At 40.1% G+C, this 23,225-nt stretch overlaps 1 protein-coding gene across 1 annotated transcript; it reads right to left on the reverse strand.

Annotated features, from left to right (window-relative positions):
* Positions 1 to 1,409: 1,409 nt before the first annotated feature.
* On the reverse strand, positions 1,410 to 18,330 carry SERPINE3 (serpin family E member 3). The gene is made up of 9 exons (XM_066177445.1): positions 18,249 to 18,330; positions 17,108 to 17,402; positions 14,215 to 14,442; positions 13,362 to 13,559; positions 8,826 to 9,024; positions 7,664 to 7,764; positions 5,506 to 5,592; positions 3,457 to 3,540; positions 1,410 to 1,450 (listed from the first exon to the last, which is right to left on the reverse strand). The coding sequence occupies exons 2-9, from the start codon at positions 17,364 to 17,366 to the stop codon at positions 1,410 to 1,412; spliced, it is 1,197 nt and encodes a 398-aa protein (XP_066033542.1). The 5' UTR covers positions 17,367 to 17,402; positions 18,249 to 18,330.
* Positions 18,331 to 23,225: the final 4,895 nt, after the last annotated feature.

Raw genomic sequence — 23,225 nt, forward strand, 5'->3', positions numbered from 1 at the left:
CTGGATATTCTGCTCTTAATCAAAGAATGAGTGAAAGAGCTGATGCTGAATTGCAGCTGCAGTAGGGTATCTTGTGTACTTTGCACTGTTGGTGAACAGCATAAGTGACGTTTTGCATGCATATCTGCAGCCATGACAAGCCCTGCAGTTTTATTGAGGGGATACAGTGCAGTAAAGCAGGGGTCAGTAGCCTTTAAGGAAGGCTGCACAGAGGTTTTCTGTGTCAGAAGATTTTATATGTTTACAAGTGCAAGAGCATATAGAGGGTGCTGCTGCCTGGACACAACATATCACTGCTTTAGTAGCCATGTCTTTTAGCTGTGGTGGATGCTCTGAGTTATCTGGAAGGCTTTGTTTGATTCAGTGGGAGCTGAATAAAACAGTTCTCTGATGCTTTTCTTGGGAGTCAGTGGCTTGCAGTCTTCACCCAAAATCTTTATGGGCCTGGGTTTCTGATGCTTGTGCCATGAGTTGCTGAACACTTGCCATATCCCAGCTTTTGTCAGGATGCTGAAACCTCCCCCCCCATTTTTCTTGTTGCCAGTAATCACATTCATTACTCTTCTGGAATGTCAGTTCTATGTTGTGTATGCTTCAAAGGCAGTAGAGGTAGTATTGCTACTTTTTTTTGGCAATATTTGTTTGGTCCCTGAGTGGGTATTTCTGCTTCTTACCTGCTCTGCCTGAACAGGCTGTCCTGCCAAGTCGTAGAATCACCATCCCTGGAAGTGTTCGAAAGTGTGTAGATGTGGTGTTTAGGGGCTTGGTTTAGTGGTGAACTTGGCAGTGCTGGGTTAATAGTTGGAGTCTATGATCTGAGAGGTCTTTTCCAACCTTAATGATTCTGTGATCGTGTCAGTTTTGAAACAGCCTTTCAACTTGATTTCACAGCGTTTCACTGCTTGCTTGTTACCTTCTCTATCAGCTGGATAGTAACTGTCTGAGGTCAGATTGAATTTCAGTTTATTCTTAAGCTTTCAACTTCAGGACAGGGAAATAAAATTGTGCCTGAAAAACAACATCACGAAGATTTCTTGTGAGTTGCTTTCATTCAGATGACCTATATACTCAGCAACAGTCAAGCTGCCTTTGGCCATGATGAAGTTGAAGAGAAGCTGTTGGCTCATAGTGCTAAATACTTAAGAGGCTAAACCTGTTCTGAATTTTTGCAAATGTTTATTTGGATAATGTCTTTGCTGTAGTTGTGGTGCTGATGATTCCTGGACAGCTCTGAGTTTCAACAGTGTCTACAATGTAATAAGGTAGTGGAGAGCTTTTACTCTTGCTTATTCTTGGAAAAGTGATATGCTTAAAACTGTGTTTTAATGAATACATACAATGTAGCCTTTAATTACATTGGAAGAAAGCTCATCATAAGAATAGAAGTCAATGTATGCATTTAATGCTTATTATGAAGGATTTGTAACTCTTCCTATAAAAAGTACTGAACCTGTAAATGAAAACAATATTAACATTATTTCAGTTTGGGGCCCCATTTTTAAAGTGTAGTACAGTTTACATACATAGGCTTGGAATTGGCAGGTCATAGAATTGTTCTTTGCTTGTATGGAAAAAACTGATTGCAATTGCATGCTTGACTTAAAATAATCTAAACATTTCTGTATTAAAAACACCTTTCCAAGTAATCGGTGGCCCAAATCAGGAACCTGCCAAAATCTGAAACTTATACTGAGCAAAACAGAACCTAAGTTCATTACTTTGTGTTCATATTTTAGTTAGAGAATGAAATGACTGCCTCAGATTCATTGGATTTGTTTGGTTATTTGTATTGCTGTTACCTTGCCTGTCCTTCAAAGGGAATGTGCTCAAACCTGAATTTCAGATTAAAAAACTATAAATTTCAGTAATTTTGAGCAGAAATACGGTATTTTAAGTATTGGAAAACATATTTCTGCTATTATTAGAAAATTGATGCAATTAATACTCTCGGTCTACATAAAGATTTATTATGAACATAGAAGTTTTAAGTCCTTCTAGACAGGTAGATGAAAAATAGATCTTGTTTACCTGTTCAAGTTCTCTATAACTCAAAAACTTGAATCACAAAGTGAGCAAACAAAACAACTGAGTGTTTTCACTTTTTGCATTAAGAAACTTGAATTATTGAGATATATTTTTGATTTTGAGTTGATTGGGAGGTATGTATTTTATGCTTCACATAAAAATTCTATTTAACAATCTGATTTCCTTCCTCAGTATAATTCATATATATTTATATACTGTAAACTGACCATTTTATTCACCAAAGTAAGTCTGTTCTTAATCCTGAAGAGTCTGTGGTTCATGTTTCATAGGTGAGTTTATTAATGCCTTTTTATTTTAAAATTCTGCATTTGCCAAGTAAAATACTTTTATTCATTGACTGGTAGTGATTGCCAAAGCATATTTAAAACAAAATTCCAACCAAGACGGTAATTTTCTCTTCGGGTGCTTGCACTGTGGTCAAAATTTGGGTATGAGTTTTTAAAACAAAATGTTACATACACAGGTAATCACTGACTAAGAGAACAGTGTGTGTTGCTTGGAAGCAGATAAGGGAAATGATTCCTCAGTTTGTGCTAGGCCCCAGTGTTTTACTGAACCCTATAAATGTCTGTATGTTCCTTGAAAATCTAAATGGCTGTAACCCCAGTTATGAGAGAAATGTGATTCCAACGATTTCTTAGAGAAATACTTCAGGTGCAAAATTGCTGCATTAAGAACAATTAGAGTTGTTGGAGGTTGGCCTGATGCTTCAGTGGCAAATACCTGCTAAATGGTGCATAATGCAATCCTTTATTATTGCCAACAAGCTATCGAGTGTTTTCTTTTGGCAGACATTCTGGACTAACTTAATGTGATTGGACGTCTGAAAAAAACTTACAATCCACTACTGAAGGTAAAGGAGCACTGTGATGCTTCACTCTAAGACATACTTTGCAGTTCTGTTTGGGTTTTTTTGGTGGTTTGGGGGCTACGGGAGGTCATTTGCAAGAAAAGAGTTAACAGTTGCAAAGAAACGTTTTTTGGCAGAAGTCTGTTTGCTATCAGTATAAGCATGGATAAGTTTCCTTTATAGGGAAAGGCTTCTATTTTAACTACTTCAGATGTTAATCTAGCTGGTCCAGCCCATTGTGATTTGAATTGCCCTGTAGAGATCAGTTCCTGATGCTGGAGTGTTCAGCATCTGTGAGATCTCTCTAGTGCCTGTAATTTTGATAGAAATTTTTTCAGCACATACTGCATGTCCAAAGAAGAGGCTAATCTGGCTTCCTAGACTTTTCATGACTGTTATACATTCTTTTAAAGGAAATTAAAATCTATGCTTTAAAACCCCAAACCCCACTGTTTCCATGGTTGTTTGAAGTTGCCTGGACCAAACAATGGCATGCTAATTGTATTGATTTCAGTGCTACTTGTGAGGGATTCTGCTCCTGAAAGGCAGGGCATGCATACCTGTATTAGCTTGTTTCAAGAAAAATGTGAAAGGTCGATCTGCTTTGAAAATAGGTGTTCGAGATCTTTTTAGTAAGACCATTGCTGTAATGTAACAAAGAAACATCAGTAAAATGCATCTGCTTTCTTTCAGTCTTCCATACAGTGCCCTCAAACTCTGGTTAGTACCTTGACTTTTGAGTTACTCCTCTGCTTTAAGACTAAAACAACAATTTTATCCAGCAGTGAAAGCAGAAGTCTGGCAGAATTAACAAGTCAGGAGTTGTGAGACTACATGCAGGTGATTTGTGCATATTTCGATGCTGAAGGGCATCTGCCTGGTGTTGGATCTCAAAGGCAGTTTTTGTTGTCATTGCATCCCTAACTCTGCTGAAGTTGTACCATGCTATTGTCTTACCTGTTAGCCAATTCCTAGCTATGCTGTTCTGGTAAAAATGATAAGCAGGGCACAAGGGTGGTTCCTTATCCAGCTGGGAGGCAAGCAGCAGAGAAATACCTGCATCATCTTGGAATTTCTCGTCAGAGCTCTCAACAAAATCTTAAGTATCCTCAACTCAATTTATGACTGTCTTTTTCTCTGTGGTTGTGGGTTAATTATTAGATTAAATAAAGAGTTTTTAAGGATTATGATGTCTCAGCTATTATTAAAACACATCTTGTTTAAATGAATTCTTTTAGCTATATGGTGTTAAGTATACATTGTCAACACCCCCACCCCCCCAAAACTAAACCTTCAGATCTGGATTATTTTTTGAACAGTTGAAACAATGGATTTAGTTTGAAAATTCAAGTAAGACACAGTAAAACTAGTTTGATAAGGCATTATTTTAGTGCTTGTAAAAAAAAATGTGCCTGGTTTCAAGTCATCATGTGACTAGATCCAAAACTTTTAAAGTAAACCATAAATGTAATTGCACTTTTTAAAATCTGCTTGTCAGACCAAGCTGACTGGAGTAAAGGGATGTTTTGGCATTGATTTCAAGGGCATAAAGGTCTATTCCCCTTAGTCTTTGGTATGTAATTGAAGTCACCTAAAAGCTTTTTTTTTGTGTGGGGCTTACCACAAAGTTATTAAAAATACTACTGCCCTGATAGAGATAAAGACTGTTACAAAACTTAACTTTTCTGCAGAGCTGTACAGTTTTAACTTAGTTATGCCAGATGTTCTCTGTACACCCTCATGTGTACGTGTGTCTTATTCAGGGTTGTTTCTAGAGGAATACTGAATACATCAGTTCAAGCTGCAATTTTGGCATTGCAGCTGTGGGATGTTGGAATGAGAGGATGTGCAACAGGTTGGACACCACAGTGAGATGCACTGCCATGCTCTCTGCATGCCTCTTGAATTCCTTCCTGGGAGCAAGGAGAAGTGGTGGAGTGCCCTGATCCCCAGCCAAGGACCACCAGCATTTGTGAGCCCATCTATCCTTGGCACAGCCCAGGGAAGCAGAAAGGCAAGATGTGGTTAATGGTGAATGAGTCATTTATTGACTGGGTAGTCCGTAGCTGAGATTTTACTCTGAGTCTGCCACTCAGGCAGTCCCATCTGCTCATGTGGAAGTGATCTGTTAGCAGGAGCTACTGCACATGAAGACCACACTTTAAAGTATGTAAGAGTCAAGCTTGTCTGCATAAAACTTGCCTGTCATTACCATTAATGCTATCAAAGAGATCATTCTCAAATCCCTTAATAGTTCAGAAGTTGTAAATAAAATATTACTAGCCTGTTTTCATTTTTTGTTCTTATGATCTGAGCAAATAGATATTTAACCAGCAGAAAAATAAGTGATATATTTTCTCAAACTGGATTTTCCTTGAACTGGCAAAGTTGTTTTTTTCATTTGAGCCATTACACCTTGGTGGGACATCAAAAAATGAAGTTTCTTGTGAACAACTACGAAGGTAAAATGGAAGTGTGTTAAATGCAGAAGTTTGTTAGGCACACATGTGAATTCTACTGTGCTTGTTTTGTTTTAAATAAAGGACTAGGAGTTGTTTTTATAGTGATAAGCTCCAGAAGTCAGAAGTTTATCTGAATATTTGATTTACCTGTAACTCCTGATGCCTTTGTACCATCTTCTGTTACTTCAGTCTCTGCTTTGTGAATAGCTTCTGAAATATAAAGACTATCTTGCTCTGCAAAACCCCCAAAATTAGTAAGTTATTTTCTGCATTTCATTACAAACATATTTTAAAAATAATTAGAATGCTTTTACCTTTTTTTTCCCCTGCTGAATCTAAGGATCACATAACTATTAAGTATTTCAACTTTTGACTGTTTTCCCACAAACAGTGGATCGAATGCTGAATGGGAGTTACTAGTTTGATAGGTCTCCAGGTTGTGGTGGAAGGCAAGATACATGGTGAAGATAGAAACTTAAACAGAGTGAAGATAATGAAAGAACCAACGAACCCTTGGGAAGGAAGATGTAGAAAAAATGCTCTTCAGGAAGAAACAATGGGATTGTGACATAAAATGAATTTTGGAAAATAATTAATTTCAGAAAGACATTGAAGAGAGTTACAAGTCTGCTTTTCTCTAGCTACCTGCAAGTGGCAGAAAGCAGGGAAGGTTGAGAAGTTTTTTTTTCTTGTCTGAATTCAAGGATCAAGTCCTACCATGTAGGTGAAATCAAAGACATGCTAAAAGAGCATTTTATCTATTTCTGTCTTAATTTTGTCCAGTCAGAAAAACTGGGATGGAAACAAGCAGCACAAAACTAGGGAGAGGAAAAATTTTAAAAAGTAGATAAATCTTACACATTTTTTGGGGGGGGGGGAGGGGGAGGGTAAATGCAGGCTTTCAGATATAAAAAAAAAGTATTTCAGGTCTGACATGAAGTAACACATTTGTTTGCTAAATGTGATCTGAGAGTAAATATTCCGAAGATTATCCTTCTGCTTTGTATGGAAGAAGAAATGAAAATTTACCTATTTTTTTTTAGCTGTTGGTTAAGTAAAAGATGGATTTTCCTTGTAAACTCTGCCTTACTCTTAGACCACAAAGAACCCTACTGCTATGAGACAGTGGTGTAAGAGTAGAACTAGAAAGGGCCTCAACATATCCTTTATTCTATAACCCTGCCAGGGCAGGATCAAATACTTCTACAAGCTGTAGATGTTTCCTGTATGCAAAAGGAAGCTGCTAAATTATATTGTTTATGGAATTAATTTCCCCAAAGTATTTATCTTATTTAAACAGATATTAACTTTATGAAGTACATCCTTGTGTAGTTCATCAGTATATTAACATTTGTTATAGCAATAAGCAAAGTGGCAGTGAGCAGTAACAAATTATTTTAATGTGCATCTATGTGCAGTCTGAGATCTATATTGCAGTAGAACATTGCTATGTTCAATTTTAAAAGCAGCATAAAAAACTCCATGTGTAACGTGCCTTTTGAGGTTCATCCCAGGAAAGCAACTTTTCTATCAAAGCAGGTTTGTCTGAAGTGGAGCAATTTCATTTATTCACTCACATGCACAAGAATCTGAGCTGCTTGCTGGGCAGCTACACCTCCCAAGTCTTTACTGTGAGCAGAAATTACTAAGTTGAAATATTTTGTTGCTGGAAGGAGTCAAAAGAAAAAGAATGGATAATTTGGATTCTTTTTTTTTCCTCTTTTTTTAAAATTATTTATTTAATGTTAAAGGGGGACAAATTTTTCAAGGAGCAGAAGAATTTCAGTGTTCCAAACCCAAGAATTTAATCATAACAACAGTATTTCAGCAAAAGGAAAGTATAACATTGTCTACTGATTACTGGATCAGCAAGACAATATAGCCTGGGCATAAATCAGTATTGTTAGCAGTGTGAGGAGTTGGAATATAGACTTGTTGGACCAGCATCCCTCACTGTTAAATAACTATTTAAAGACATTTACAAATAAGATTGCAAGTATTACTAAAGCATCCTAAATTTCTGAATAAATAACCATTTTCCAGGCCTACACTGTCTTGACAGTTTTAATCTTAAAGACTAGAAAAAAGTAAGTTCAATACCAAAACCAAACCTGTTCTTTTCCAGTTCCTCTTTCCTACAAAACAGCTCAAAATACAATTGCACTTGAGTGTGAATTGTGCTTTAGAGTTTCACTGATAAAGAAGTACAATCAAATCAGAAGACCCAGGTCTAACAAATCATTCACATGTAAGAGTCTACAACTATTGGGTCAGGGATCATTCTGTATTCAGTTAAGCCTCTTACCTGAAATGCCTTTAAAATTAGCAGTGATGGGATCAAATGCATCTCTAATTCCCAAGGCAGAAAGAACTGTCTTCAGGTCAAAAAGGCTTTGAATACTGAACCTGAAATTAGTATGATAGACTTTATTTAAATGCAGGTTTTGTAGAGTTTTGTAGAATTAAAAGGCATAAAGAGATACAATTATTTCAAGCCTTTGCATTTCATCCATCTCTTCCTGTATGAGCCCAGTGCATTGTCTGATTAAGTGTATTTGCAGAAAGTAGCTCACCTTCACCTGAAGACATTAACAGAAGGAATCCCTTGCCACCCTCTGTTGCATTCAGATTGCTACTACTCTTGACATGCGCATTCTGTATTTTCCCAAAGTGTTCGGTCTCTAACATTGTTTTTGGTTATAGCAAATGGCCCTTGGAAGCATTTCCCAAAAATTAGTTTGCAGAAAGCAAATATTAATGTACACACCGGTTTTCAGTGCTTCATTAATGTGATGAATTGTTGTGAGAGGTGTGTAATGAAGCCCTTCCATGCTAATCCATACAATAGATACAGCCAAATAAAGCCTTCTGTGCCTACTTCTTACTGCTATGCAGTTTCAGTGGAGTAGATGATAGAAAATACCTCCAGCATAGGTGTTCACTAAAAAAACTGGCTAAAGTGGAAAATAGATGAGTGAAACCTGCTTTATTCATGGGAAGATGGTTATGGCTGCTGGAGGGGGACCAAGCTCTTTGTCCAGTGCCTTTTTAGTACTCTGGCAAATTTCAAAAATACAAAATAGTGTATATTTAGGAGGTTGTATGCTTATTCTTCCTTAAACAAAGAGAAAAATAAGTGTGGGAAAGGTCCAGCATAATTTCTCTGGTTTAGATCCTTAAAGGATTTATACCTCAAACAAATTGTAAGTAAAAGTAGTAGGATCAACTGAAATACTTAGTTTTGTTTGTTTTTTTTTTTAAACAGTATAGAGTGTAACCAGAAAGTCTTGTCATTCGTGGCTCACCTCTTTGTGGTTTAAGAAAGGGTTAGAGCATCTCTGATCATGTGATGAATAATGAAACCAAGAGCATGTAATTTGATTTTGCTCACACACTGCTTGTGTCAGCACTGTCACATGGAATTCTGACAGCTGAAGTAGTGAATCTATTGCACTGACATTGCTTACCTAGGCAGAAAAATGTCCATCTTTGTTCTCTTCAAGCTGTTGGCCCAGAGGGTTATGGTTTTGGCAGAAAGGTGAGACTCAATCTGGGACAAAGGTGTTCTTTTGTGGCTGGGAAGCACTAGAAACATGCTGAGTTTCTCCCCCAGGTAGGGTAACTCAACCACGCTGAAAGCCTCCGGAGATGCAGTCTGGAACTGGCCTGTGGGTGGGCAAAGAGAGATCCTATTTCATCATTCAAGTGGGAAGAAAACTCCAAACCCACAATCCTTGCTGGGGTTAGCAGACAGCTCAGAGCAGCTGTGGTGGGCTGTAAGGAGTGGTCCCCAGCACTTGGGCTCCTGTAGCCAGCTCAGGTTGCTGCTAGCTCACAGCAATCTCATCTGAACAGAGCTGTCTCTGTCAGAGATATCTTGGCAGAGCAGTGCCAAGGCTGCTGATAGTACCTGAAGATCCACCTCAATAGAGCATGGTTATTTTATTTCTTTTCCATATAACAGCTGTCGTCTTTCCTCAGTTTGGTGACAAAAAACCCAAAACTATCGAGGCAATGACAGCAATTATGATGACTCTTCTCACAATGTATGTTCTTAGAATAAACTTACAATTTTAGGGTATTTTTCACTAAAATTTTACTACAACAGATACGAATTAAAAAAAAAAATGCAGTGTCCTACTTGATTAATTGAAACCGACTTTGACTCATGTTTCCATCTTTACTCCCTTTAAAAATCACTTTAAAACTTATTTCAAGAAAAAAAGTTCTATTAAACTAGAGCTAGTATATGCTTGTTTAAACATTAACTATTTATTTATTTTGTATTTAAGCATCAAATTTGTAATTTTTGAAAATCTAGGCACTGGGGCCTATCACAGTCCGATGAAGGTTATAAAAAGTAGTCTCAAAAGTAAAAGCTGGAGAGCTTCCAAACTTGCAATTAGTTTTACAGCATTTTGTAACAGCCATTTAAAAGTACCATTTTCATCCCATGTTCCACAAACAATAAATCCAGGCATTTCTAATGGACTCTTATAAAGTAGAACAGATTTGGCTGTCACAATTTTGCTTCCTTATTTTTTTATCTGAGAATCCAGTATGTAGCATGTCAGGAACACTCAGCAATAGTTAGCAGGCCAGGAGTTAAACACAAGGCATTAATTACAAGGCACAAGTGAAAGTCTTACTGCCTTTACTGCAGAACATCCAAAATACTGAATCTACACCTCCTTCACCCAGCTGTAGCAGTTGGATCTTCAAGGGGTAGATGCTCACACTGTTTGAGTCAGTGGTTCTAAATAACTGCATATAGGTAGCTCATGTTCATAATACCTAGATATTTGGCAATAAATACATAGCTATAGGATGTCTCAAATATTTAGTGTACAGTGTTTGTTAGTTTTGCAGATATGGCCTAGATAGGATTCATTAAGTGTTGATTGTTCTGCTAGATTAAATTTTAGGCTCTTAGATCAGCCCTCCTGCCTTGCAATCTGGAGAGAGTATTGCTCTGTTAAAACCAACTCCCAGCATGTAGATCATTTGCTGGGAAAAGATGTTCTGGTTTCTAATGGGCAGGCAAGGAAGATTTATATTTGCAGTGTGTTGGACATGAGTGGTATAATTTGTGGGCATGCTGATACTTTGAAGTCAGCACATTCTGCACAAAGGTTATACAGTCCTTATTTATTAATTAGAAAGAGAATCAAAGACTTTAGGTTATTGAGTCAGAACATTTAGCGTTCATTGCTTGAACTAATTTTGAGCATCCCATAAGGAGCACACATATGCTAAATTAGAATTCAAACATCGTTAACATGCTTGGAAAAATGAATATGTAAGATAGTCGTGGCATTTAAGAAGTGTGTGTGAACAGTCATGTTGACATTTTTTTAGAGCAGTCTTACTTGTCCCCAGGCTGGTTTGTTCTGCCTGGCAATGTTAGAAGGATAAACAACGTTGTAAATGCTGCAATTGATAACAGGCTGCAGCTTATCTTTCTCACTCTGTGTTTGGATCCTGGTGGGACACAGCTGCTATCATTTAATAATGAAGAAAAGTCATCTCAGTCCTCTATTTAGTTGTACTGAGCCAGTCTTTTGCATTTATTTCAAACTGATTTGTTAGAAATGTTTCTGGATTTTTTAGTGACAAAGATTGAATAGGCCAAACCAAATCTGACAACTTGCAAATTTTAAATGATCCCCTCTATTTTGGCCTTCCTCAAAAGTCTCTCCAGCTGCAGAGAGGGCACATATTTCAGGCTGGGTGAAAGATAATCCAAATATTTTGTCTTTCATTTTCTGTGCAAAAATTTAGTGCTTTAGCTACCTACTTAAGGATGATAGAATGGAGTTTCTTGTGTTTAGGCAAGTGGTCAGAAGAGCACAACAAATTATTTCACATCAACTTTGCCAGGACTCTGAGGCAAATATGTGGCCAGACAATACATCTCAGCTGTGGAATTCCTGGTATTTGGCTTTACCTGAGATCTCTACTCATACAAGCAGCAGCAGCCCCCTGCCTTCTGTCATTTAATAATCTGGGGCCTGAATGAATATGAGAAGAATTTGGATGTGGAATTGCAAATGAGTCAGCAAAGATTTTTAATTGCCTGAGGGTTCAGTTGTTTCCCATGACTAGGAAACGGGAGTATGTTTGGAAGAAAAGAAGGCAATCTGGGGAACTTTAGGTATTTGAGGAGTTTTAGGACATACTCTGGAGAAAAGAATAATCAGGTCATGGAGAGAAATAGAAAGTGAGATTAATTACAATGTCATATAGACTGGCAAACAAAACTATAAACGTTTTTACCTGTTAACTAATTTGATAAAAAGTCATAGATCCAGCCATCTAGTTCTAGGTAAAACATTGAACTTTGTTTCACTGTGCCACTATTTACAGGTAGAAGTGGTGGCACTTAGAACCAGAAAGAAAAGGCAGCAAGCAGCCACTTGAAGAGGAAACTACAATAAGCAAATGTACAAGAGGTTGAAAAGGGTCACTAGTAGCTTTCCAAAGTATTGTCAGTGCTCAAGACTTTTATCAAAGACAAACAGTGAGATTGCCATGAAGACTGCAGTGGTGGAAACAAAATGGCGCTTTAAAAACACAAAGAAGTTATATCCCTCTGGAGATTTCCCTCCCCTTGATTTACCTAGGAAGTGTGAAAAGGAAAGTCTTACTCAACCTTGAGTAACGACCCTGAGCCAGTTCTGCAATACGCTATGCAAAGTATTTTTATCAAGACATAGAAATTGAGAAAGCATTTTATCAAGCATGTGTGTGCTCTCATTGGAAGTTTCGTGTACATGCCTGGTTATTTATTTTCAAGAAAGATTAATTTAAATTGGAAAAATGCAAAGAAAGAGAACTAGTTGAGAATTTGGGTTTTGAATAGTTTAGAAGAGCCTGGCATCTTCATCCTAGATATGAGGAAATTGAGAGCAAACTTGGTGACTTACAATTATATTTGGGAGTAAATATCAAAGCTGAAGAGAAACTATTTAACATAAAGGATAAAGCAGGCAGGATGTTAAGTAATATTAATCTGACTTGAAAAAATTTAGATTTGGAATTTGAAAGCTTTTTACCCAAGTGCAGTTCTGAAATTTAGAGTAGGAGGGGAAAGATCTTTTTATATTTTGAAAGAGATTGTATAGCTAACTGGCATAATTCCTGGTGGCAGAAAATAAAGCCTGCAGCATGAGTCCTTCTGTCAGCAACCCACATACATCAAGCCCTTGAAAGTAGCCTACACTGTATTCATATATTATACAAATAAAACCTTGACCTATATTTGTACTGTTTTAAGCCCATGCTGAGATCATCCACTGATTTGGTATAAATGACATAAGGATTTCTCTCCTTTTTCTGGAATTTGTCCCTGAAGATCTGCAGTTTTTCCCCAAAGCCTTGGAGATAGGCTGTGACCAGATCTACAGGTCTGCAGTGCTGTTGCTCCTGGTTATACTCTACTCCCTCTGGTGCTCACACATTCAAGGGGTAGTGATTTGGCTGAGGGGCCAGGAATTTTCTTACCCAACAAATCAAGTTGGTAGGGGCTTGATATAATTTTAGTCTTAATTGCCTCTCTGTCATGGGGTCAGATGTTCTTCCTACTGTAGCCCCTTCCTAGCCGGCTTTATTTAACCAGCTCCACGCTATTGTAAAGGACTTCGTATATTGCAGTACCCTCAGTCTCTCATCTTTCTTTCTCCTGGCATGATATATTGGTGCCTTTTGGTTGTTTCCTACAGCCGGCAAGTTTGTTCTGGAGTACTGGGAGGTGTTGGTCTGTGAGGGATGGAACAGGCACAGAAGATATTTTAGGAGCCATTCTGAACCTAACATCTGTTTCATGATTGTCTGGAATTATGAGGAGTCAATTTGGTCACCTGGGTAATCTCTTCATTTGATGGGACGACTTCTGAGACTTCTCCAGGCTGGGAAAACAACATGCCTGACAGTGGTATCTGTGGAAATTTAATAAATCTGTCCCATATTGCACAGTAGATCAGATACGGATCAAGGACAGTTACCGTAGTTAACTTCAGCTGTGTGGTGCATGGTAGGCACTTTCAGGGTCGAGCCGTCTGGCGTGGTAAAAGGCAACATCTGGGAATCCATAAGGGAAAACTTTTTTTGCCACATGCTTCTGAAGTACAGAGTGCTCACCAGGGTGAGCTGGCTGAGAGACGACCCAGTGCTCTCCAATGTCATCCCACGCACATCCCCATCTGCAGGGAAAAGAGACAAGGGAGAGGGAACACATGCAGTCTTACATGCCCAGGCCCAAAGGCCAGGTCCATGTGACTAAATAAAGCAAGCTGAGACCACTCTCCATCCCTAAGGCCAAGAGGCACAACTCACAAGGCACTGCTCACCCTCCACCTTCCCCTCCCCACCTACACATGGTCCTCACCAGGGTTGCCTGTTGGTCATGCTCTCCCCAGAGCTGAGATTGAGCTGGTCAGTGTTTTCATTCCCCATTTTGACTTTTTAAACTCACAGTCTGCAAACTGAGCTTATGCCCCTCTGTGTCCCTCGTAGCACCATGAAAGCATTCAGTGCCGTGAATATGGTCCAAAGGGAATTTGGCTGTTCCTAATTAAAACTAAGAACACTGCGAAAGGACTGCCTCTTTAAAAATTAAGGGAAAAAGGTCAAGTGGTTACCAGCTTGGCACTACTTACAGATTCAGACCTATTCCAGCTCTTTCTCCATATTACAAATGATTGTTAGCACAGGAATTAGGTTTCCTGTCTTTCAGCCTTGATTTGGGCAACATGGAGTGTGGCAAAAGACTTTATGCTTGGTTAAATGCAATTTTTTCCTTTACTTTTATTTTACATTTCATTCACATGCAACCATTCTTGTGAGTCCCTACGATACCTGCAAGATCAGAGGTGATCCATTCCTCTGCGTGGGTGGTGTTGGGGTCAGTGAGGTTGGTTTGCAGCAGGCTGCTGTTGGCCCAGTGCGCGGCGCGCTCGGCGAAGTCGGGCAAGAGCTGCACACCCGCGTCCACAAAGAGGGAACATCCCAGCTGTACCACTATGCCCTGGCTGGAGTCAGGCACTGCCTCATCCACTGTGTGCATAAAATCCTGCACGCTTTGATCTGCCAGGCAAGAGAGAGAAAGTGCAGTTGTTGTGCTGAGACTGAGGGTAGCTGAGATTGCCTCAGGGCTCTGTAGCTCTCAGCTCCAGTGCTGACACTGGTGTCCTCTGGCTGTTAAAGCCCTGTAACAACAGGAGCACCCTTGACTTTATGGAGTATTACCGTCAAGCACTGCTGCCATGGGCAGTGATGCACTGGGTGTTAGAAAGCTCTCGTCATGTGTCTGTAGAAATCACTCTAGTGCAGATATGTCAAGTGGCTGATCTCATGTCAGGCTCACAGCTCTGCAAGACACAGTTCTTAACAACTCATAAGGTAGTTATTCTTTCTTGGGCACTCTGAGTTCCCACCAGTGAGGTCTAGTGCCTCTGGCCACGACTGGCTGAGCTGCCAATGCCAAAACACCACAATCTCCTTTTTCTGATGTTATCCACCTATTCCAGGAAAGGCATGTCCCTGACAGACTCGCTGCCACCCTTGGCCCTTAGCTGTTTTTTGATTTCTTGAAGGATGGTGTCCCAAACTGTCCCAGTATTGCTGATGAGCCCTGGCAATCCTAAACTGAGCCCATATGTTGTTTCATATGTTACAAGTGACTCTTTTATTTATACAGTCCACAACAGTGGGCTTTTTTCTTTTTTTAAGAAAACTGACATGGTAGATGTAAAGTATTATTCTTGTGTGTTTTGCATTAGTATGGAAGCACTTGGTGAGCTCTCTGGAAGATGTGAGAAGTCAAAGGTGGTAAATTAGAAGCAGAGATGAATGTGAGGAGTGGTATCCTAAGCTTGTGGCTTCCCCCAAGTGCTTAGCTAACCAAAGTCCCAAATTCTTACTCAGACAACACGTCAAAATTTCTTTAATAAAACGGCAAGGAGAAATTATTTTAAAGCATGTCTTTTTGCCTGTGCTGTCTAGAGATACATCCCATTATACGTTGTCTTTGTTAGTACTAGAATAACAGTGAACAAATTTTCCAAACATTGAAAGAAGTTTACAAGTGCAGGTAAGAGCAGATTCTCTGTGAGCAGTGAATGAACCATCAATGTTTTCATTGTTTTCAGTCTGCTAAGGTTTTAACCATATTCTTCATTATTGTTTAGGGCAATTAATGCAAATGTCTACTGGAAGAAAGGAATTTTATCATATATGCATACATATACAATATGGGTTTATTCATTTTATAGGAAATTTCATCTAAGTATTTAATTTATTTATTTGATTTAGACCACTTGAGGAAGTGGTTTCCTTCCCTGTTACTGGAAATGTGCTGTATACCAAGAACAATAGATCCCATCCTACTTTATTTTCACATTCATGCATTAATATAACTAGAAAGCCAACGCTGATGTGGTTTATGCCACAGACAGCTAAAATAGAGAGAAAACGTCTGCTTGCCATGATGTGCCACATGAGAAGAAGGGAGCATAAAAGAGTTAGCAGGTCATTAACAACCCCTGCACTTCTCTGTTATATTTTCTGTGGAGATCTGTGCTTGAATTTCACTTTGAAAAGTTATTTTGTAAGGTCCTTTCATAATAACTGAGCCGATAATGACCAGAAATGTCAAGCAAGTTATAATCCTTGTATGAATTAATGTTGTTTAGGAATTGAATTTACAGAAATAGGACTCTTGTAGGCAAGACTTCATTATATCAGCTGCTCATAATTTAGAGGCACTGTCCCTGTGTCAGTACATGTCGCTATATCTGTGTGGATCAGCCAGAGTTAGCTCTTACTGCTGTGGTGAGGTTGAATATCAATGCAGTGCAGAATGGTAGTGGTGTCTGAGGCTGGTTACACCACGGGACAATGAAATTACTGTGGGTTTTGGTCTTCATACACTGAAGGTGAATTTTATGCTGAGAAATAGCAGTGTTATCTCTATACATAAGTACTGTATGTAAGCTGCAAATTTTGAAGATGAGGCAGTCATCTGCTTTTCATAAACATTCTGCCCATAATGTAAAATAGTTTTTGACATGCGATTTGAGATGGTAGGATAATCTAGAGCTAAAATGAAAACAGCATCCATAAATTCAGCTGACTTAATGCTGGATTTAAAGACATCTGTCTTTCCCATATCCCTTCCAAATTCTCAATGAGTTTTATATTTTAGCCTGTTTTCAGGGAAAGATGCAATTGCACCATCCGTCAATGTATACCTCTGTCTGCAAGTCTACTTCTGATAACTTTTCATCTTTTTGGCCAGTTGTAATAGCATTAGAAAAGTCTTAAAGATAATTCAGCATCTACAGGTTTCATAAAATTTGTTTGCAGGATAGGAGAGAAAACCACTATTCCCTGCCTGGCAGTTCTTTGCAGAGCACATGAAGGAGACCAGGAGACAGTGGACAAGATGGATCTCTGTCAAACCTGGAGCAATTTTGCTGTTTATGGAAATAGCTTGTCTAGATGTAGCTGTATTTTGTGTCATAAGAGAGTAAGTACTGATTCAGAAAAAAGGAATAATAACCTGTGTGCAACTACTCCCTTGAGTTTCCTTTGTCCATCTGATACCTGCTTGTCAAAGATGGAGAAAACTACATCTTGCAGTGAGAGAGAAAGCAGAAGTTTAGTATGATGTGTGAAATTTCTGTCCCCTTTATAAAGCTGTGAATTTATTACAAAATGTAAGACAATAAGTATTTTTTAAGTACATTACCATGAATGCTGTATCCTAGGGCATCTTGCAGCTCCGTAAAGGTATTTCCTTGAGCTCCAAACTGCAGCAGCTCCAAAGAAACAGCCACACTTGCTGGGGAGATTACCAGATTGGTCCTGTTCTCTGCTTCAGAGATGTGCCGGTAGAGACTGATGGCAAATTCAGTCTTCAGCTCTTTCAGCTCATCATAGGAGATGCAGTTCCCTTTGGTTAAGCAGCAAGCAGACAGGATAAATGCGGAGAATAAAATGGGCAGCATGAAGACAAGTTGAGAACAGTCTCCACCAGTTAATACCTGCAATTAATGACATGGATATATTTAGAAAAAAAATAGGCTGAGCTGGCAGAGGAACTTTCCATCAGTGTTGAGATACCACTTGCAATAGTAATGATTGCTGTTAAAATACTTGTCCAGGTCTACTCAGTAGCTACTGTCATAAAAAAAAAAAAAAAAAAAAAAAAAAAAAAAAAAAAAAAAGTATGGACATGCTGATGACTCTTTTGACTAACAAGAACTGAATTTTCCAGAATACTATAGCATGTAAGATATTTGGCCATCACAGACCGTTGAGACACACCTCTTCTTGGTTAAAAATTAGCTACCTGCACACATGATGGTATACCTTAGTAAAGTCTCCATGCTGCTGAGCACCCACATCTCCTTTCTGTTCCCAGAATAAAGGGGATCACACCCAGCACTCCCAGAAGGATGGCCACCCCTTGTGAGGTGCAGAAATCTAATTGGAGGGTCCAGTCTGGGCTTTGGATCCAAGTTTGCAAAAGGCTGGCTTCAGATTTCCCCCCCCACCAGATATTCCTTCTATGAAATTTATGCCAGTGAAAGAAAAACTTATATTTGCAAAAGGCTCCAGTTCTTGCAGCAAAAAATCACCACATTGGAATTTTATGGGAAATCAAGCATTGATTGGTCAATGTTATATTAAGAGACACTTAGATTCATATTTAAAAAAATAATGCTAAAATGAGAGAATAGTTTTCCTTACAGAATTTCACCTTTTGAAAATTGTATACAAGTATATTTTAAAAATTACTGCACCTTCTTTCACCTCAGGATTTCCTACAAATCTTTCTCCATGCCCTTTGCTCTAGAGAGCACCTCTAATGCTTTGTATTTACTCACAGTTAGCTCTGTTAAATTGTCTTGCCTTTCTGTGTCCTTCAGGGTGCCTGAATGGAAGCTGCCTATGAACGTCTTGTCTCCTTCTTTAATAGGTAGTGGAGCAAGGACTAAGTCATGAGACTGCATTTAAAGGGATAGTCAGTGATCAGAGTCTCTGTCGGCGATGTCTGTACCACTCTGTCCAAATTCCTGTAGGCTACAAGCTCTATGGAGAGCCAGGCAAAGCAGCATGCCACTGACCAGCAAATCCAAGGCAAGGAACAAAAAGGTACACATGGAGATAGAGTCAGCTACTTCCTTGCAGGCCCTGCTCGAGTCTCATGAGACTTGTGACCTGCTGGTACCGAGCAAGGCATCTCCTATCCCTCTTCCCACCCCCCTCCTTCTTTTATATGAATTCCATTGATTCCTCTGCCACAAAAGGGAAGAGAAAGGGCTCTCTGTGTACCAGGCACACAGCAATTTTTTTACCCCCACTTTGAAACCTTATTCAGAAATCCCATGCAATTAAAATAAATGTCTTTATTTCCCTTTTTTTTTTTTTAATTAATGCCATCCAAAATAGCGAGATTTTCTTTTACTCTTTAGTTTCCAGAAGGAAAGAAACAACAAAGTGCTGCATTTGAAGGAGAGCAAATGAAGAAGGGGCCACTTTGAATGGACCAGAAGCAGAAGAGCTGTGGTTGTGACTGCTTTAAAAGCAGTTGCAGCTGTTCATGGCTTTCTTTTTATGATGGGATCAAATCCTGCCCATCGTATTCACAGGTTCAGCCTCACAGTTTTATAATGCCACGTAAGACGAGCAAGATTTGGCCTAAAAATTAACATAAAACTGCAGCTTATCGATCTTCCCAGAGTTTGATGTTATACACTTGGCTATTTCACAATATACATTCGTATTGCAAGTGGGAAAGAAGACATTGGGAAAAAGGGCATTACAATCAAGCAATAATTCAGGTGTTGCTGTTTCACTCTTAGCAGGGAAGGAACAGCCACACAGTGGAATTAGGGCCCAAGTGAGAATGAAGCAATGGGCCTCTCTTACTCTGTTCTTGTGTTGTTCCTCTCTTTCTGCTGTTTGGAGAATAATCCAGAAGAGCTGCAGACGTTGGGGTCTGTTTCAGGATCCCGGGATTTAGAGCACATTCCTGCAAGGACTGATGAAGCACAGGAGCTTGGTCAGTCACAGTCTAATACAACAGGTAGAAACGTAACTTTGCCATAAATTCAATGGCAGTGTCTTCACACCGAAAATTACATTCGGGCTTAGGGGTTTGGCTGAATGAAGACCTCTCTGCTGAAGTTATCATTAACAGTTTCCACTGGAGTGGAGATGCATTCAGAGGGAATGAAACAGAGGCTGTCAAGTGATTTCTCGAAGGGCTTAGGGCTGCCAATAGATGAATTAGCTCTGGTCGCTGGGGAGGACTGTACACTGGATTTGATGTGGTGTTCCCAAAGGCTCTGGACCTGACAAGGCACTTCTTCTGTGCCCTTCTTGATACTCTTCTGTGGATTTATTAATATTAAAATGAAAGGTGGGGAGCCCCTGAAGGTTTTAGGCATTACTGTCTAAAAATAACATTCACTTCCCACTTTGCAAAAATACTGCTATTCAGATTTGGGGGATGTATTTATGGAAGACATAATTGAAAACTAGACCTGGTAAAAATGTTGTGTAAGACAGCATAGTTTCAGTGGGAAAGGGAAAAAAAGTGTTCTGGGTCTTGTCTCGTCACAGAGGAGACTTGTCAATTGGAGTGTTTGTTTCAAATCTTCCCTATCTGCAACTGTTTTAGGAAAGGAAATCTGTGGAGGAATCTTTGCAGCAAAACCAGTGTTTGCAGACAAGCAGAGAGGACTTAAGGAAACAAAAACTGGATCAACATTGTTCAAAGCCACCATGGGGAATAAGAAACATACTTTACATATAGTGAATAGGAAAGAAATCCACTGGTGAATGATGACAAAGATAGGAGGCGTTGGAGTAAGAAAGAAGTAAGGGTCAGTGAAACTAGCTGTGGCTAAAAAATAAGTGTAGAAGCCTGGGAGAAGGTTATGAACAAATGTTCATATGAATGTTCATTGAACAAATGTTCAATGTCTTATCAAGGTCAGAAGCAAAATTCTCATACCTGTTTAGTTTAGCAGCCTAAGTTCAAAGTTTCTCTGCGCCAGACTGGGATCCACAATTGAGAACTGTGTGTCCAAGCAGAAGCCAGTGCCACATCAGGGTGGGTCTGAAAACTCAGGTTGCCAAGTGAGCCCAGGCAGCCAGAAACTGAGCTGTCCAAGTGAGGGTAGTTCAGGGGGGCTGCAAATTAAATAGGCCAATTACAGAAATTCCGTGTTAGAAAGAGAGAGGTCTTGGACCTACTGAAGTGCTGGAGCTGGGCTGCTATGGAGAAAGGGAGTCTTTGCCTCCTTTAAGGACTTTTTCTTAGAGCTTTCATACCTGCTTGTGTCCCAGTTTAGGCATCACAGCCTTTGAGTCTTAATCTGGCTCTGCATCACAAGGTACTGAGGGAAGTACTGACAAACTTTCTGGCAATAATTTTGTTTTTAAGATGCTGAAAATGCATTTTAAAAGGCATGCAATTGACTGGTCCCCAAGATAACACTTCAGAGTCAGGAAGGGGCAGAAGTAGCATCTGTATTTTGAGAAGTGCTTCTTCACACTGAGATAACAGACTGACTGTGAGGGAAGTGAGGAAAGACACAAACCAAGGATATCTGGAGAAAACAGCACAGGAGTGTGTGGGTAGCATTCTGGAGCACACAGTACTCTGTCTCTGTGGAGGTCCTCTGAGCTTCTACAGGAGCAGTTCTGAGAGCTTCACAGCCCAACCTCTTTGTTTCCTCACTAAGCAGAGAAAATCACCACTCTTTGAGAAGGAAGACAGCAAAGAACTTCCTGATGTGTGAACACCTCCCCACACAGGGAGCCAAACTGGTGGAAAGCACTAGAAGGGAAGCCATAAGTGGTGGCTGCTTTCCATAATGGATTAGATCCTTTCTGTGCCTGCAGTGTGCCAGTGCTGTTACTGCACAGCCCCATAGTGTCCTCCTGTGTGACCATGGTGGTGTGCAAGGGGACAGACTGCTGAAACATCCCCTGCTGCTCAGCACTGACAGATGCCATCACAGGCAGCTCTGCAATGTGCGGTGTGAAAAATGTGCAGAAGTGGAAAAGAAAGATGAGGGAAAAAGAAACAGAGACAGCTGTCCTCCAGAATTATATCTTCAAGGTCTTCATGGGCCACATTGTGTTCTCAGGTGTGGGAGTGTAAGTGCAAACCATTGACACAAACTTGGGTCCTTGAGCAAATTAAGAGCTGCTGGGGGGCTATGGGCTGGGAGACCCCTCTGGGGACAGGGTGCTCCATTACTGTGGAAAACAGACTCAGGGTTGAGCCTCCGTGGTGGTGGCAATAGGGAGGAAGGTCAGGAACTTGTTAGCCCTGGAAACAGCCAGAAGTCACAGGACTGAAATGAGAAACCAGAGAGAGAATGGCAAAGCCTGCACTGGCACTATGGGCAAAGAAAGATTTCCTTGTAAACCATTCCCCACAACCAATTTTTTCTCACAGGAGACTGAAGTTTTCTCTGATTTATCAGTTTTCTAAGAAAACTGAGCCCTAGTTTGGTGTGGCTGCTGAGAGGAAAGGGAGAGCTGTTCTGCTTTGGGCTCTGGTCAGTTTGTGCTTCTGTTGCATGCACTTTACACAGTGATCTGGAGCAAAATTTGGCCCGGGGAAAGGCTGAAGAAAAGAGAAAAAGATGAGAGAACCAGTAGGAAGCAGGTTTTCCTCTTCAGAACTCTCCTGTTAGCTTTTCTGCATCAGGTCAATCTCCTGCAGTCTTCCTTCCACTCCAGCACAACCCTGTTGTCAGCAGGGCTACTGTGCATGTACCCCTTCACAAGAGAATTTAACCTTCTATTTGCATCTGACTTTTGTGTGCTAGCTCTCCTTAACATAACGAATAACCCTAGAGAAATTAAATTGGATCCAAACCAGCTTCCTTCCTGCTTACACCTCTCCTCCAAGAGCAAGCCTGCACTGCAAGATGCCAGCACATTTGCTCAGTCAGGAAGGTGGTTCTACTGAATTTCAGGATAAGAAAAATTGGCACCATCATTTCATACAGAGCTTATTCTGTGGGGAGGCAGATGGCTGTGGAGCCACAAAACACCCAGATGCGCAAATTCAAGTGAATTTGTTTATTGCTGTTCCCATGCCATGTAAAAACCACCACTGCCTCTGCCTCCCACCAGGGTGTGAGGACAAAATCTGGCTCTTCAAAGGGGGACCACTTTAGAGGGTTGCTTCCAAAGGAGAAATCCAGCTGCCCAGAGAGGTGTCATGGTTTGAGCAGATGAACTTGGTGCCAGCCTAGACCTTCTGAAGAGGTCATACAGTGTAGAATCCCACAATGGAGCTCCATTCTGCTGGAACCCTCAGATCACTTCCCTCATGCCTTCCTGGTCTTCTCCAGGTGAAAAGAAAAGTTATTTTAGCAGCAATGAAGACTTCTTGGTACCTCCACAGGAGGAGGTAGTCTCCCTGTCCACAGCTATAAGCTGGGCAGCAGAGGAGCAGTGGCACAGGCTGGCTATGCTCAAACTGTGCAGCACATGGTTCCCTGTCCTCTTCAGCCCCTGTGGATCTAAAACATGAATGTTACATTTTGACAGATTAATTTTCTTCTTTCTTTAATACTCCTAGTGAAATAACAGAATAGTGGTTTCACAGCATCATCCTGGGAATCAGTGTTTCCTGCCCTGAGAGATGCCCCAAGGTCACCCTTGGAGGATGGGTTGGTGATGGAGGATTGTGTGGGACCCAGGTTTGGGCGAGGCTATGCCACGGGAGCTTTTGAGTTGAATCTGGGAATGAACAAGACCTGGACTTTTCCCTGGAGAAATTTTGAAGACAGCTAGTGACAGCAACCAAAAACTGAGCCAGGCAGTAAGTT

Source organism: Chamaea fasciata, unplaced genomic scaffold (assembly GCF_029207755.1).
Source record: "Chamaea fasciata isolate MVZ Bird 193981 ecotype frontalis unplaced genomic scaffold, bChaFas1.0.hap1 SCAF_2, whole genome shotgun sequence".
In the NCBI taxonomy this organism is placed as follows: Eukaryota; Metazoa; Chordata; class Aves; order Passeriformes; family Sylviidae; genus Chamaea; species Chamaea fasciata.

Coding starts and splice junctions, on each gene's coding strand:
- SERPINE3 (XM_066177445.1), bottom strand. CDS start 17,366: ATGCTGCCCATTTTATTCTCCGCATTTATCCTGTCTGCTTGCTGCTTA. Junction 7,765..8,825: donor ATGGACATTTTTCTGCCTAG/GTAAGCAATGTC, acceptor TACTAATTTCAG/GTTCAGTATTCAAAGCCTTT. Junction 3,541..5,505: donor AAAGGCATCAGGAGTTACAG/GTAAATCAAATA, acceptor GTTACATTACAG/CAATGGTCTTACTAAAAAGA.